This window comes from Myotis daubentonii, chromosome 2 (genome assembly GCF_963259705.1).
Source record: "Myotis daubentonii chromosome 2, mMyoDau2.1, whole genome shotgun sequence".
NCBI classification, from domain to species: Eukaryota; Metazoa; Chordata; class Mammalia; order Chiroptera; family Vespertilionidae; genus Myotis; species Myotis daubentonii.
Genome location: NC_081841.1, coordinates 123550890 through 123564098, shown reverse-complemented (window position 1 = coordinate 123564098; position 13209 = coordinate 123550890). Strand labels below are relative to the sequence as shown.

At 40.9% G+C, this 13209-nt stretch overlaps 1 protein-coding gene across 11 annotated transcripts in view; it reads left to right on the top strand.

Annotated features, from left to right (window-relative positions):
* PDS5B (PDS5 cohesin associated factor B) overlaps nucleotides 1–13209 on the top strand; it is a 270172-nt gene that overhangs the window by 101000 nt on the left and 155963 nt on the right. For all 11 annotated transcript variants that reach the window (XM_059684439.1, XM_059684448.1, XM_059684441.1 and 8 more), the window contains one exon: nucleotides 12041–12121. In XM_059684439.1, coding sequence (XP_059540422.1) covers nucleotides 12041–12121 — 81 coding nt within the window. The remainder of the gene's footprint in view (nucleotides 1–12040; nucleotides 12122–13209) is intronic.

Sequence of the window (13209 nt, the reverse complement as noted above, 5' to 3'; positions counted from 1 at the left end):
TAGGTTCTTGACCCAACAACCCTTTTATGCTGATACCTGTATGATCAGTCGCATGTCTCTCAGGCAACAAAGGAGAGAATGCATAAGTATGAAACAGTTTGCTGCTAAATCTTGCATTGTTAACATCTCAGGAAATTGTGCTGTGGTTATTTTCATGTTTATGTTTGTCTTTGTTGCTGCTTATTTTTATTTAATATGTACAGTGTCACCACTTCTTACTGTACATTTCATTTCCTTTCTGTTAAATTTTCATTTATGTTTCATGTTCTTTTTGCTTTTAAAGTGTTTATTTATAGATTAAACAGTACACTAGATGTATTGTATATAAGAAAGGTTAAAGCAGAGACTCATTTGGAGGTCTGGAATGGATTGATTTAACTTACATTATTTCTAATGGGAAAAGTGATTTGGTTTTTGAACAAATCACTTTTCTAACAGCCATCTGGAACCAATTAAGTTCAAGAACCTAAGTTTTACTGTATGTAAAGCATAAATTAAGAGAAATATAAAGAGAAAGAAACAAAGTCAGTTTGGTGGGTGATTGTAACACGTTTCTTAGTGAGTATAAATCAGACCAATAGTTTGTAAGAATATTGAGGGTATGAAACATAAGACTAAAAAATTTAGCAATCATACTGATTCTGTCAAAAGAATAAATCATAATGGCAATTATAATATATTTAGAAATAATCATTAATGATGCTATTAAAACTTGTATCAACAAAATATTTTTTTAAAAATATATTTTTATTGATTTAAGAGAGGAAGGGAGAGGGCAAGAGAGCTAGAAACATCAACAATGAAAGAGAATCATTAATAGGGCTGTCTCCTGCACACCCCTACTGGGGATTGAGCCTGCAACCTGGGCACGTGCCCTGACCAGGAATTGAACCATGACCTCCTGGTTCATAGGTCAGCGCTCAACCACTTAGCCATGCCAGCTGGGCTTAAAATGTTTTTTAATCTAACTTTATAGCTAAGTGCCCATTCAAGAAGTTATAAAAATATCAAAGTATACAAGATACGTAAGGAAAAGAAAACAATAAAAAACATGGTGACATGCTATAAAAACCCAAAGTTGGTAATTTAAAAAGTATATTAAGTAGGCAAACCCTTGACAAGGTGAATCAGAAAAAGGGAGATGGTATCAATACATATACAATTTTAGAATGAAAGGCGGGACAGCTGACAATAAAGATCCAAAGACGATATGAACAATATTTTATGCAGACATATTGGAATTAGACTAAACAAATTACTGGAAGTATAACTTTCCCAATTTGTTTCAAGAGAGAAAACCTTAATCTTTGACCAATAAAAGAAATTTATTTAAAAATCTGTCCATTGCCCTGACTAGTTTGGCTCAGTGGATAGACCGTCAGCCTGCGGACTGAAGGGTCCCAGGTTCGATTCCGGACAAGGGCATGTACCTGGGTTGCGGGCACATCCCCAGTAGGGAGTGTGCAGGAAGCAGCTGAATCGATGTTTCTCTCTCATTGATGTTTCTAACTCTCTATCCCTCTGCTTCTCCCTTCCTCTCTAAAAAAAAAAATCAATAAAATATATTAAAAAAATCTGTCCATAAACAAAAACTCTTCTTTCCTTACAATCCTATATAATGAAAACCTAATATGCAAATTGTCCCTTCCGGTGGTCATTTGACCAGGAATTTGACCGCTCGCTATGATGTGCACTGACCACCAGGGGCCGTTGCGGAACAAGGTGGGTGTCAGCGACGTGGTGCTGGCAGCGGGTGGCAGTGGAGGTGCTGCCATCCCTGATGGGTCCTGATGAGAGTGGGATTGCGGCGGGATGGTGGAACAGGTGAGCGGATGGCGCCAAGCCAAGGCGGATGCAAGTGGGGGCCTGATTGCCCCACAGACTGCGACCAGCTGCGTTGGCTGGGGGTGAGGCCGCCACCAGGCTCCCAGAGGCTGAGGGAGCTGGGCAGGCGGCCGTGCCCTGACCAATTGCCCCATAGGCGGGATGGTGAAGCAGCTGAGACAGTGGCATCAGGCCAAGGCGAAATGCCAGGTGGGGCTGTGAGGCTGGGGGGTGCAAGCTCGTGCCTGATCTCCGTAGACCACCCTGAGGGTCCCCACCCATGCATGAATTTGTGCACCAGGCTTCTAGTAGTAACAATAACAGCATCAGCAGCAGTACTCAAACTGACCACAAAAGAATTTAAACTTAACACCAGGAGATTTCTATTAACTATTTAAGTGGCATATAACTTTATATTCAGTAAGCTTTGCAGATTATAGAAAGAAAGGAATGATTCACAGAATTGTAGCGGGCCAATGCACAAAATTCGTGCAAGGGGCTCGGCCACCGCTCTCATGGCAACTGCCTCAGCCCCCGCCCACCGCAGTGGCCACCTCAGCCCTCGCAGCCCTGGCTTCGTCCAGAAGGTTGTCCAGAAGAATGTCCAGTCTAATTAGCATATTACACTTTTGTTGTTATAGATATAAAAGCTGAAGCAACCGAAGGACTGGTCACTATAATGCGCAATGACCACCAGGAGGCAGACGCTTAATGCAGGAGCTGCCCCCTTGTGGTCAGTGCAGTCCCACAGTGGGAGCGCCGTGAGACGCAGGGCTCACGGCTAGCCGCCGCAGCCTGGAGACTGCAGTGGAGCAGCAGCGAGCCTAACAAGTGGCAGTCTTGGCAGGCGCAGTGGGGCTGGGATGAGTAGGAGGGGCAGGCGGTGTTGGACTGCCACTTTTGGCCTGATCCCTGCAGTCTATGCTGAAGGACCCCACCTGTGCACGAATCCGTGCACTGAGCCTCTAGTGAGTGTATAATTTCCATAGGGAGATAGACTAAACCAAACAACAAAGGAGAATCAGGCTAATTTAATTTGAAATATAACATAAATTCAATATAAAAATAATAGTAGTATCCATAATGTTATAAAGTAATATTGGTAAAAAGCAAAATTGGCTTTTTTTTTTTAAGGATTGTAGGATGGGTTAACATTAGAAAATTTTAGCAGTAAATTAAGATATTTGTGTAAAATAACATCAAAGAGAATAAATATCAGTGCATGCAGAAAAGACCATTTGATAAAATTCAATATAACCCTATATAATAAGAGAGAAACATGCAAATTAACCGTCCCTCTGCTACACTCAAGCCAATCTGAGTGACTATGCAAATTATCTGACAAATATGGCGGTTAATTTGAATATGCAGGTGTCAAGCACCCCAGGAGGCGGCTGCGGGCTCCTGGGACCTTCGCTGACCCCGGGAGGCGAGGCTGTAGCCACGTCCGTGGGCTCCTGGGACTTTGGCTGGTCAGGGAGGCGCGGCTGCCAGTACCTAGCCACGACTGCAGGCTCCCAGTACCTTTGCTGGCCCCGGGAGGTGAGGCCGTAGCCACGCCTGCGGGCTTCCAGGACTTTTGCCGGTTGGGGAGGCACAGCCCCTAGCACTTAGCCACGCTTGTGGACTCCTGGGATGTCGGCAGAGAGTGGGAGGTTTAGAGGACTTGCCAGAGCAGGAGACTGCTGGACATAGAGCAGAGCAAGAGTGAGAGGGCGGCTTGGTGGGCTCGGCTCCCTCTCTCACCCCAGCTTCCTCATCACAGCTGTGGTAACTGACAGCAGGGAGGAGGAAGTCCCACCCCCACAGAATCAGGCATTGGTCAGACAGCTCTCAGCGGCCTGATAGACAGGACTCTCATTTATCTGCATCTCAGACCGCGACAGTAGAGAGGTGGGACTATGTCTGAAGAACAACTGTTGATACAATGTAGCTCTGCAGCCAAAAGGTGCCGGCGTTATCAAAAGAAAGTGTCTGCAGAGCTGTGTGCGTCTGATTTTGAAAGAAGGCGGTGCCTGCAACAGGATGTATCTGAACACCAGTTACTGGAAAAACGCCGTTCTGATGCCGAAAAACACCAGCGTTATCGACAGAAAATGTCTAAAGACCAGCGTGCCTTTGAAGTTGAAAGAAGGCGGTGGCGACGACACAATATGTCGAGAGAACAGTCATCAACAAGTACTACCAATACCGGTAGGAACTGCCTTCTCAGGGAAAATGGAGTACATGAGGATGCAATCCTCGAACATAGTTGTGGTTGAATGACTGTTAGATGTCAGTTTTGCCTATCACTAAATTTCTCTGATGAAAAACCATCTAATGGGAAATTTACTCGATGTTGTAGCAAAGGGAAAGTCTGTCCAAATGATATACATTTTCCAGATTACCCAGCGAATTTTAAAAGATTAATGACAAATGAAGATTCTGACAGTAAAAATTTCATGGAAAATATTCAATCCATAAATAGTTCTTTTGCTTTTGCTTCCATGGGTGCAGATATTGCATCGCCATCAGGATATGGGCCATACTGTTTTAGAATACACGGACAAGTTTATCACCATACTGGAACTTTACATCCTCCGGATGGTGTTTCTCGGAAGTTTGCTCAACTCTATATTTTGGATACAGCCAAAGCTACAAGTAAAAGATTAGCAATGCCAGAAAACCAGGGCTGCTCAGAAAGACTCATGATCAACATCAACAACCTCATGCATGAAATAAATGAATTAACAAAATCGTACAAGATGCTACATGAGGTAGAAAAGGAAGCCCAATCTGAAGCAGCAGCAAAAGGTATTACTCCCACAGAAGTGACTGGCAATTAAATACGATCGTAACAGTGACCCAGGTAGATATAATTCTCCCCGTGTAACCAAAGGTGCTGTCATATTCAGAAACGAAGATGGGGAACCTCCTTTTGAAAGGGACTTGCTCATTCATTGTAAACCAGATTCTAATAAACCAAGTGCCACTGAAATGAAACAAATCAGTATCCTGTTTCCTACATTAGAGGCAATGACATATCCTATTCTTTTTCCACATGGTGAAAAAGGCTGGGGAACAGATATTGTATTAAGACTCAGAGACAACAGTGTAGTCAACAATAATACTAGACAACATGTAAGGACACGAGTCACACAAATGCAGTATTATGGATTTCATCTCTCTGTGAGGGACACGTTCAATCCTATTTTAAATGCAGGAAAATTAACTCAACAGTTTATTGTAGATTAGTATTCAAAAATGGAGGCCAATTGGATAAATTTCATCAAAGCAAACCAATATAAGTTGAGAGTTGAAAAATATAGTGGCTTGATGGATTATCTCAAATCTAAATCTTAAAAGGACAATGTGCCGATTGGTAAGATGATAATACTTCCATCATCTTTTGAGGGTAGTCCCAGAAATATGCAGCAGCGATATGAGGATGCTATGGCAATTATAATGAGGTATGGCAATCCTGATTTATTCATAACCATGACGTGCAACCCCAAATGGGCAGATATTGCAAACAATTTACAATGCTGGCAAAAAGTTGAAAACAGACCTGACGTGGTAGCCAGAGTTTTTAATATTAAGCTGAATGCTCTTTTAAATATCTGTAAATTCCATTTATTTGGCAAAGTAATAGCTAAAATTCATGTCATTGAATTTCAGAAACGTGGAATGCCTCACACTCACGTAATATTGATATTAGGTAATGAGTCCAAATTACGTTCAGGAGATGACATTGACCATATAGTTAAGGCAGAAATTCCAGATGAGGACCAGTGTCCTCGACTTTTTTACATTATAAAATCAAATATGGTACATGGATCATGTGGAATACAAAATCCAAACAGTCCATGTATGGAAAATGTTTGAAGGGATATCCAAAAGAATTTCAAAATGCAACCATTGGAAATATTGATGTATATCTCAAATACAAATGAAGATCTGGTAATACCATTTCTGTTGGAAATAAAATCGTCAGTAATACTTGGATTGTCCCTTATAACCCGTATTTGTGCCTCAAATATAACTGTCATATAAATGTTGAAGTCTGCATCAATTAAAAGTGTCAAATATCTATTTAAATACATCCATAAAGGGCATGATTGTGCAAATATTCAAATTTCTGAAAAAAAATATTATCAATCATGATGAAGTACAGGACTTCATTGACTCCAGGTATGTGAGCGCTCCTGAGGCTGTTTGGAGACTTTGCAATGCGAATACATGACCAATCTCATGCAATTAGAAGATTATCTATTCATTTGCCAAATGATCAGAATTTGTATTTTCATGCCGATGAATTTGCTAAAGTTTTAGATAGGGCTAAAAGGCATAACTCAATTTTGATGGCTTGGTTCTTATTGAATAGAGAAGATTCTGATGCACGTAATTATTATTATTGGGGGATTCCACAGCATTATGTACTTAATAGTTCTTTGTGGACAAAACGCCGAAAGGGTGGGAATAAAGTATTAGGTAGACTGTTCACTGTGAGCTTTAGACAACCAGAACAATATTACCTTAGACTTTTGTTTCTGCATGTAAACGGTGCGATAAGTTTTGATGATCTGCGAACTGTAGGAGTTGTAACTTATGATACATTTCATGAAGCTGCTAAACACCAAGGATTATTACTTGACAACACTATCTGGAAAGATACGATTGACGATGCAATCATCCTTAATATGCCCAAACAACTACGGCAACTTTTTGCATACATATGTGTGTTTGGATGTCCTGCTGCTGCAGACAAATTATGGGATGAGAATAAATCTCATTTTATTGAAGATTCCTGTTGGAAATTACACCATAGAGAAGGTGCCTGTGTAAACTGTGAAACGCATGCCCTTAACAAAATCCAGGAGGTATTCACATTGCATGGAATGAAATGTTTATATTTCAAACTTCCAGACTATCCTTTATTAATGAATGCAAATACATGTGATGAATCGTATGAGTGACAACAGGCAGAGGTCTTGATAAATTCTCTGAATGACGAACAGTTGGCAACCTTTCAGACTATAACTTCAGCCATCGAGGATTAAACTGTACACCCCAAATGCTTTTTCTTGGATGGTCCAGGTCATTGGTCGGCAAACTCATTAGTCAACAGAGCCAAATATCAACAGTACAACGATTGAAATTTCTTTTGAGGGCCAAATTTTTTAAACTTAAACTATTTAGGTAGGTACATTGTTATTAACTTAATTAGGTTACTCCTAAGGTTTAGGAAGAGCCACACTCAAGGGGCCAAAGAGCCGCATGTGGCTCATGAGCCACAGTTTGCTGACCACGGGTCCAGGTGGTAGTGGGAAAACATCTGTATAAAGTTTTCATACATTATATTAGAGGTCGTGGTGGTACTGTTTTACCCACAGCATCTACAGGAATTGCTGCAAACTTAATTCTCGGTGGACGAACCTTTCATTCCCAATATAAATTACCAATTCCATTAAATGAAACTTCAATTTCTAGACTCGATATAAAGAGTGAAGTTGCTAAAACCATTAAAAAGGCACAACTTCTTATTGATGAATGCACCATGGCACCCAGTCATGCTGTAAACACCATGGACAGATTACTAAGAGAAATTATGAATTTGAATGTTGCATTTGGTGGGAAAATTCTCCTTCTTGGAGGGGATTTTCGACAATGTCTCAGTATTGTACTGCATGCTATGCGATCGGCCATAGTACAAATGAATTTAAAGTAGTGTGATGTTTGCGGATGTTTCAGAAAATTGTCTCTTACAACAAATATGAGATCAGAGGATTCTGCTTATAGTGAATGGTTAGTAAAACTTGGAAATGGCAAACTTGATAGCAGTTTTCATTTAGGAATGGATATAATTGAAATCCCCCATGAAATGATTTGTAACGGATCTATTATTGAAGCTACCTTTGGAAATAGTATATCTATAGATAATATTAAAAATATATCTAAGTGTGCAATCCTTTGTCTAAAAAATGAGCACGTCCAAAAATTAAATGAAGAAATTTTGGATATACTCAATGGAAATTTTCACACATATTTGAGTGATGATTCCATTGACTCAATAGATGATGCTGAAAAGGAAAATTTTCCATCGAATTTCTTAATAGTATTACTCCTTCGGGAATACTGTGTCATAAATTAAAATTGAAAGTGGTTGCAATCGTCATCCTATTGAGAAATAGTAAATGGGGTCTTTGTTAATGGTACTAGATTTATTATCAAAAAATTACGACCTAACATTATCAAAGCTGAAGTATTAACAGGATCTGCAGAGGGAGAGGTTGTTCTGATTCCAAGAATTGATTTGTCCCCATATGACACTCGCCTCCCATTTAAATTAATTCTACAACAGTTTCCCATGATGCCAGCATTTGTGATGACTATTAATAAATCACAAGGACAAACTAGACAGAGTAGGCATATTTCTACCTGAACCCATTTTCACACATGGTCAGTTATATGTTGCTTTCTCTCAAGTTCGAAGAGCGTGTGACATTAAAGTTGTAAATACTTTATCCCAAGGGAAATTAGTGAAGCACTCTGAAAGTGTTTTCACTCTTAATGTGATATACAGGGAGATATTAGAATAAGTTTAATCACTTTATCAGTCATTATTTGCATCAATGTTCTTTTTATATCATGTTTTTGTTGTTTTTATATCATGAGTTTGTTGTTATACCATTTTTGTTATTGTTTATTAATAAAATTATGTATTATTTTCATACTATAGGCCCAGTGCACAAAAATCTGTGCACTGGCGGGGGTGGCAGTGTCCCTCAGCCCGACCTGTGTCCTCTCAGTGTCTGGGACCCCTCGGGAGATAACCATCTGCTGGCTTATGCCTGCTCCCGGGTCGCAGATGGCAGGCCCGATCCCATGGTGCCTGCCCTGCCTCCCTGGGTCGCACACAGCAGGCCCGATCCCGGGGTTGGGGCAGGCGGTGGATGGCGCTGCCCCGCCCCACCACCCGGGTGGCACACACGGCAGCCCTGATCCCAGGGTTGGGGCGCAGCCCTGGGTGGCGCACACGGCAGGCCCAATCCTGGTGTTGGGGTGGGCGGTGGATGGCATTGCCCTGTCCCACCGCCCCCGGTCATGCACACAGCAGGCCTGATCCCGGGGTTGGGGCACCGCCCTGCGTCACACACATGGCAGGCCCGATCCCGGGGTTGGGGCAGGCAGCGGATGGCGCTGCCCCGCCCCACCTGCATTATGCAAATTTAACGTCCATCCTTGTTGGGTTAATTTGCATACTCTTCTGATTGGCTGATGGCCGTAGCAAAGGTACGGTCAATTAGCATCCTTGTCTTTTATTAGTGTAAATACATCTTAGTCATTTCCTTTTATTATAGAGAAAGGGCAAATAGCAATATTAAAATATTTCCTCTAATTAATACCCTTTCAGTGTGCGTGGATTTCGTGTAACAGGCCACTAGTCTATACTAATAAAAGGGTAGTATGCTAATTCATCCGGATATCTGCCGGATGACCTTCTGGACAAAGCCATGGTGATTGGGCCAAGGCAGAGGCAATTAGGGGTGATCAGGCCGTCGGGGGAGAGCCTGTGGGATCGGGCCTACTCCGGCAGTATGACATCCCCCGAGGGGTCCCATATTGGAGAGGGTGCAGACTGGGCTGAGGGACACCCTTACCCTTCCATGCACAAAATTCATGCACCGGGCCTCTATTTTATGATACAAATTCTTAGCAGATTTGAAGTAGAAAGTAACCTCCTTAAACTGATAAGGATATGTATGATAAGGATATATATGTTCTTAATGGTGAAATATTTAAACGTTCTTTTTAAAATTAGGGACATTGTAAAGATGTTCCTTCCATTTAGAAAAAGGGTAAGAATGCTATTTCTAAACACCACTAACTGGAGGTTTCAAGTTAGTAGAATAAAACAAGACAGACAAATAACAAAATAAAAGGATTAGAAAGATGATACAAAACTGAAATTATTTGCAGATGATATGACAGCCTGTGCAGAAGAAAATATAGTTTCCAATGTAAGAAAATTTTCCAAAGTTGTTAGATATATGATCAATATATAAAGATCTGCTAGTATAATATAAAAAAAGTTCATTTGTAACTTTAAACAAAGACTTGTACTACTTAAAAGTTTAAGAAAAATGCACATGATCTTTATGTTGAGAATCATTGGTTGACTGAAAAGTAGAAGACTTAAATATGTTGCATGATTTGTTATTGTTTTATGGGACGGGAAACTCATCATACTGATGACAGCTCAGCATATGAATACGTAATTCAGTAAAAATAGAAGCTGAAAATGTCTATGTATGTGTATGTGCATCTCTCTGTATTTTGACAAACTGATTTTAAAATTTACATGATGAGCAAATGACCAATAATAGCCAAACAATTTTCAATAAGAATAATAAAGTAGGAACTGATCTTACCCACTGTTAAGACAGTGTTTCCTTCTAGGTCGTTGACTATAAGCAGGCAGTAATAGACAAAAAGACATAAGTAAGTAATGGAGAATTTTCAAATGACTGCCTGGTTATATAGAAACTCGAGTATGTGGGTATTACGGTCACTGGAGGGAAAACAGACTATTTGATGAATGGTTTTTTAGGATAATTGATTATTTATATGGACAATAATATTAGCTTTATTATTTATTTATTTATTTATTTATTTATTTATTTATTTATTGTTAATTGTCACTAGAGGATATCTTTCCCATTGATTTTTAAAGGAAGTGGAAGGGAGGGAGAGAGGAATAGAGAGAGAGAAGGAGAGGGAGAGGGAGGGGGAGAGAGACATCAATATGAGAGAGATACATTGATTGATTGCCTCATGCATTAGTTCCTACCAGGGCTGGGGATTGAACCTGCAACCCAAGTTATGAGCCCTTCAGTGTGCAAGTCATTGCTCTAACCATTGAGAAACATCAGCCAGGGCAATAGTAAATTCTTATTTTACACCGTATCTAAAAATAAATTGCAGGTAGAATAAAGATTTAAATCTGAGAAGCCAGTCTTTAAAATTTTATTTGTAAGCATAAAACAACATCTTAACCACAAAGTGGAAAAGAATTTCTTAAGATATAAAGCACAAGGCAAATAAGCAAAGATTGACACATTTGATTACATTTAATTTTTAAGTTCTGTATGCTCTAAAACATGCTAAACTTTCTTGAAAAGACAAGTGTAGGCCACGGCATGATACACATATAATTGACAAAGGTTTAATGTGTCAAATTTATAGAAAAACTCTACAAATAAATAAAACAGATAATAGAATTTACTGAAAAGTATTATATTTACAAGGAGGCAAGTACATTTTCTTAATATACTTTTTCCTGTTCTTTTTTTCTTTTCATACTTTACGCTTTATGTTTCTTTTTGTATACTTAAACTTACCTGTGCTCTGAGATGTGCTGAGTAAATCTCCTTTCCCATAGCTGCCCCAAATGTTGTCTTTCCCCTCCTGTGGACACACCTGCTGCCCCCCCCCCCCCTCCTCCCCACACTAGAACCCAGTTCATTCTCTTAGGATGTTTTGTGAAACGTTTCGTGTGGGTCAGGGTCACACATCTATGACATGAGGCTGTATATATCAAAAAAAGTTTTATTTCAAGCATCTGGGTGCAGAGGGGCTGAGTCCGAAAAAGGAGTCAGCAGCTACTGAAGGGAGAGTCAAACTTTTTATCAGCTTCTGTTGGTGGCGGGCAGTTTTTGTTGACGCACAGAACTTGACTGGTGGGTCTGGTCTTCGGTTATCTAGGCTATGCGGAGCTCAAGACTGCAAGCTTTTCGCAAGATATCTGCTAAGCACAATAAGTTTCCTCTGCCCATTTTATTTTATTTAACCCTTTCATGTTGGTTTTTGGAACCTGGAGTGAAACAGCCTGTATTTCTTTATATACAGCTGTGTATAAATAAATAGATTTAGAATGACTGTCTCCTCTTGAATCTACTAAATAATTATTGAATCTAATAAATATTTATTGACCTTTCTATATGGTTTACATTGTTATGAACAAGATGAAGAAAATATATTTACCCTTGCTTGGAAGGGCTGTAATGTTTTAGTAGATCAGTTAGTCTTAAGAGAAAAAAGTGGCTCTGCCTTCTCTTTTTTATTCTGAATTTTAGACAGTTTTTCATTAGTTTATTTGAGTGTTTTTTTGCATACAGGTACTGTCTTGTTTCTCACAGTTAGAGAAATGTAATACAGATATCATTATGTCTTTCAGAATTTAAACAAACAAGCATATGATTTGGCAAAGGCTTTACTGAAGAGGACAGCTCAAGCTATTGAACCATACATTACCAATGTAAGTCTTACTGTAATGAGGTGTCCACATAATCAGCCAACATTTTAAAGACTGCGAGAAGCAATTTTTGACAAGTAGTACATACTTTTAAATTTTGTGTTCTTTTAATTACTAAGTAATGTATTTTCTTTCTCTTTATTTAAAATTATTCTTGGTTAATATTTTCTAGAAGGTTAATGCTCATCTTGTTTGATCATTCTGTGCTTCTTTCAGATTGCCTAGGAACTAAAACAGCATTAATTTGGTTAGCAAGATATACTGTTTTCTAGTGTTAGAAAAAGAATTAAATGTAATTAGATAAAACATATGGAACTTTTCATTATTCAGAGAAATTGTTTACAGCTTTTGGGAGATTAAATTGATTTGTACAAAAGGATGATATAAACTAACTAGAAGCCCGGTGCACAGAAATTTGTGCACCCCGGGGGGGGGGGGGCCCTCAGCCCGGCCTGTGCCCTCTCACAGTCTGGGACCCCTCGGGAGATAACGACCTGCTGGATTAGGCCTGCTCCCGGGTGGCAGAGGGCAGGCCTAATCCCTAGGTGCAGCCCCTGGTCAGGCTCAGAGCAGGGCCGATTGGGGAGTTGGGGCGCCGCCCCCTGTCACGCACAGAGCAGGGTCGATGGGGAGGTTGCGGCACCACCCCCTGTCACGCACAGAGCAGGGCTAATCAGGGGGTTGGGGAGCTCCCCCTGTCACGCACAGAGCAGGGTCGATCAGGGGGTTGGGAGCTGCCCCCTGCCACGCACAGAGCAAGGCCCATCAGGGGGTTGGGGAGCTCCCCCCTGTCACGCACAGAGCAGGGCCCATCAGAGTTGAGGAGCTCCCCCCTGTCACTCACAGAGTAGGGCCGATAGGGGAGTTGGGGCACCGCCCCCTGTCACACATACAGCAGGGCGGATCAGGGGGTTGGGGCGCCGCCCTCTATCACACACAGTACAGGGCCGATCAGAGGGTTGGGGCGCTGCCACTGTCACACTCAGGGCAGGGCCGATTGGCAGGTTATGGCTCTACCCCATCACACACAGAGCAGGGCCCGTGGGGGGGGCGGGGGGGTTGGGGGTGCCGCCCTCTATTACCCACAGAGC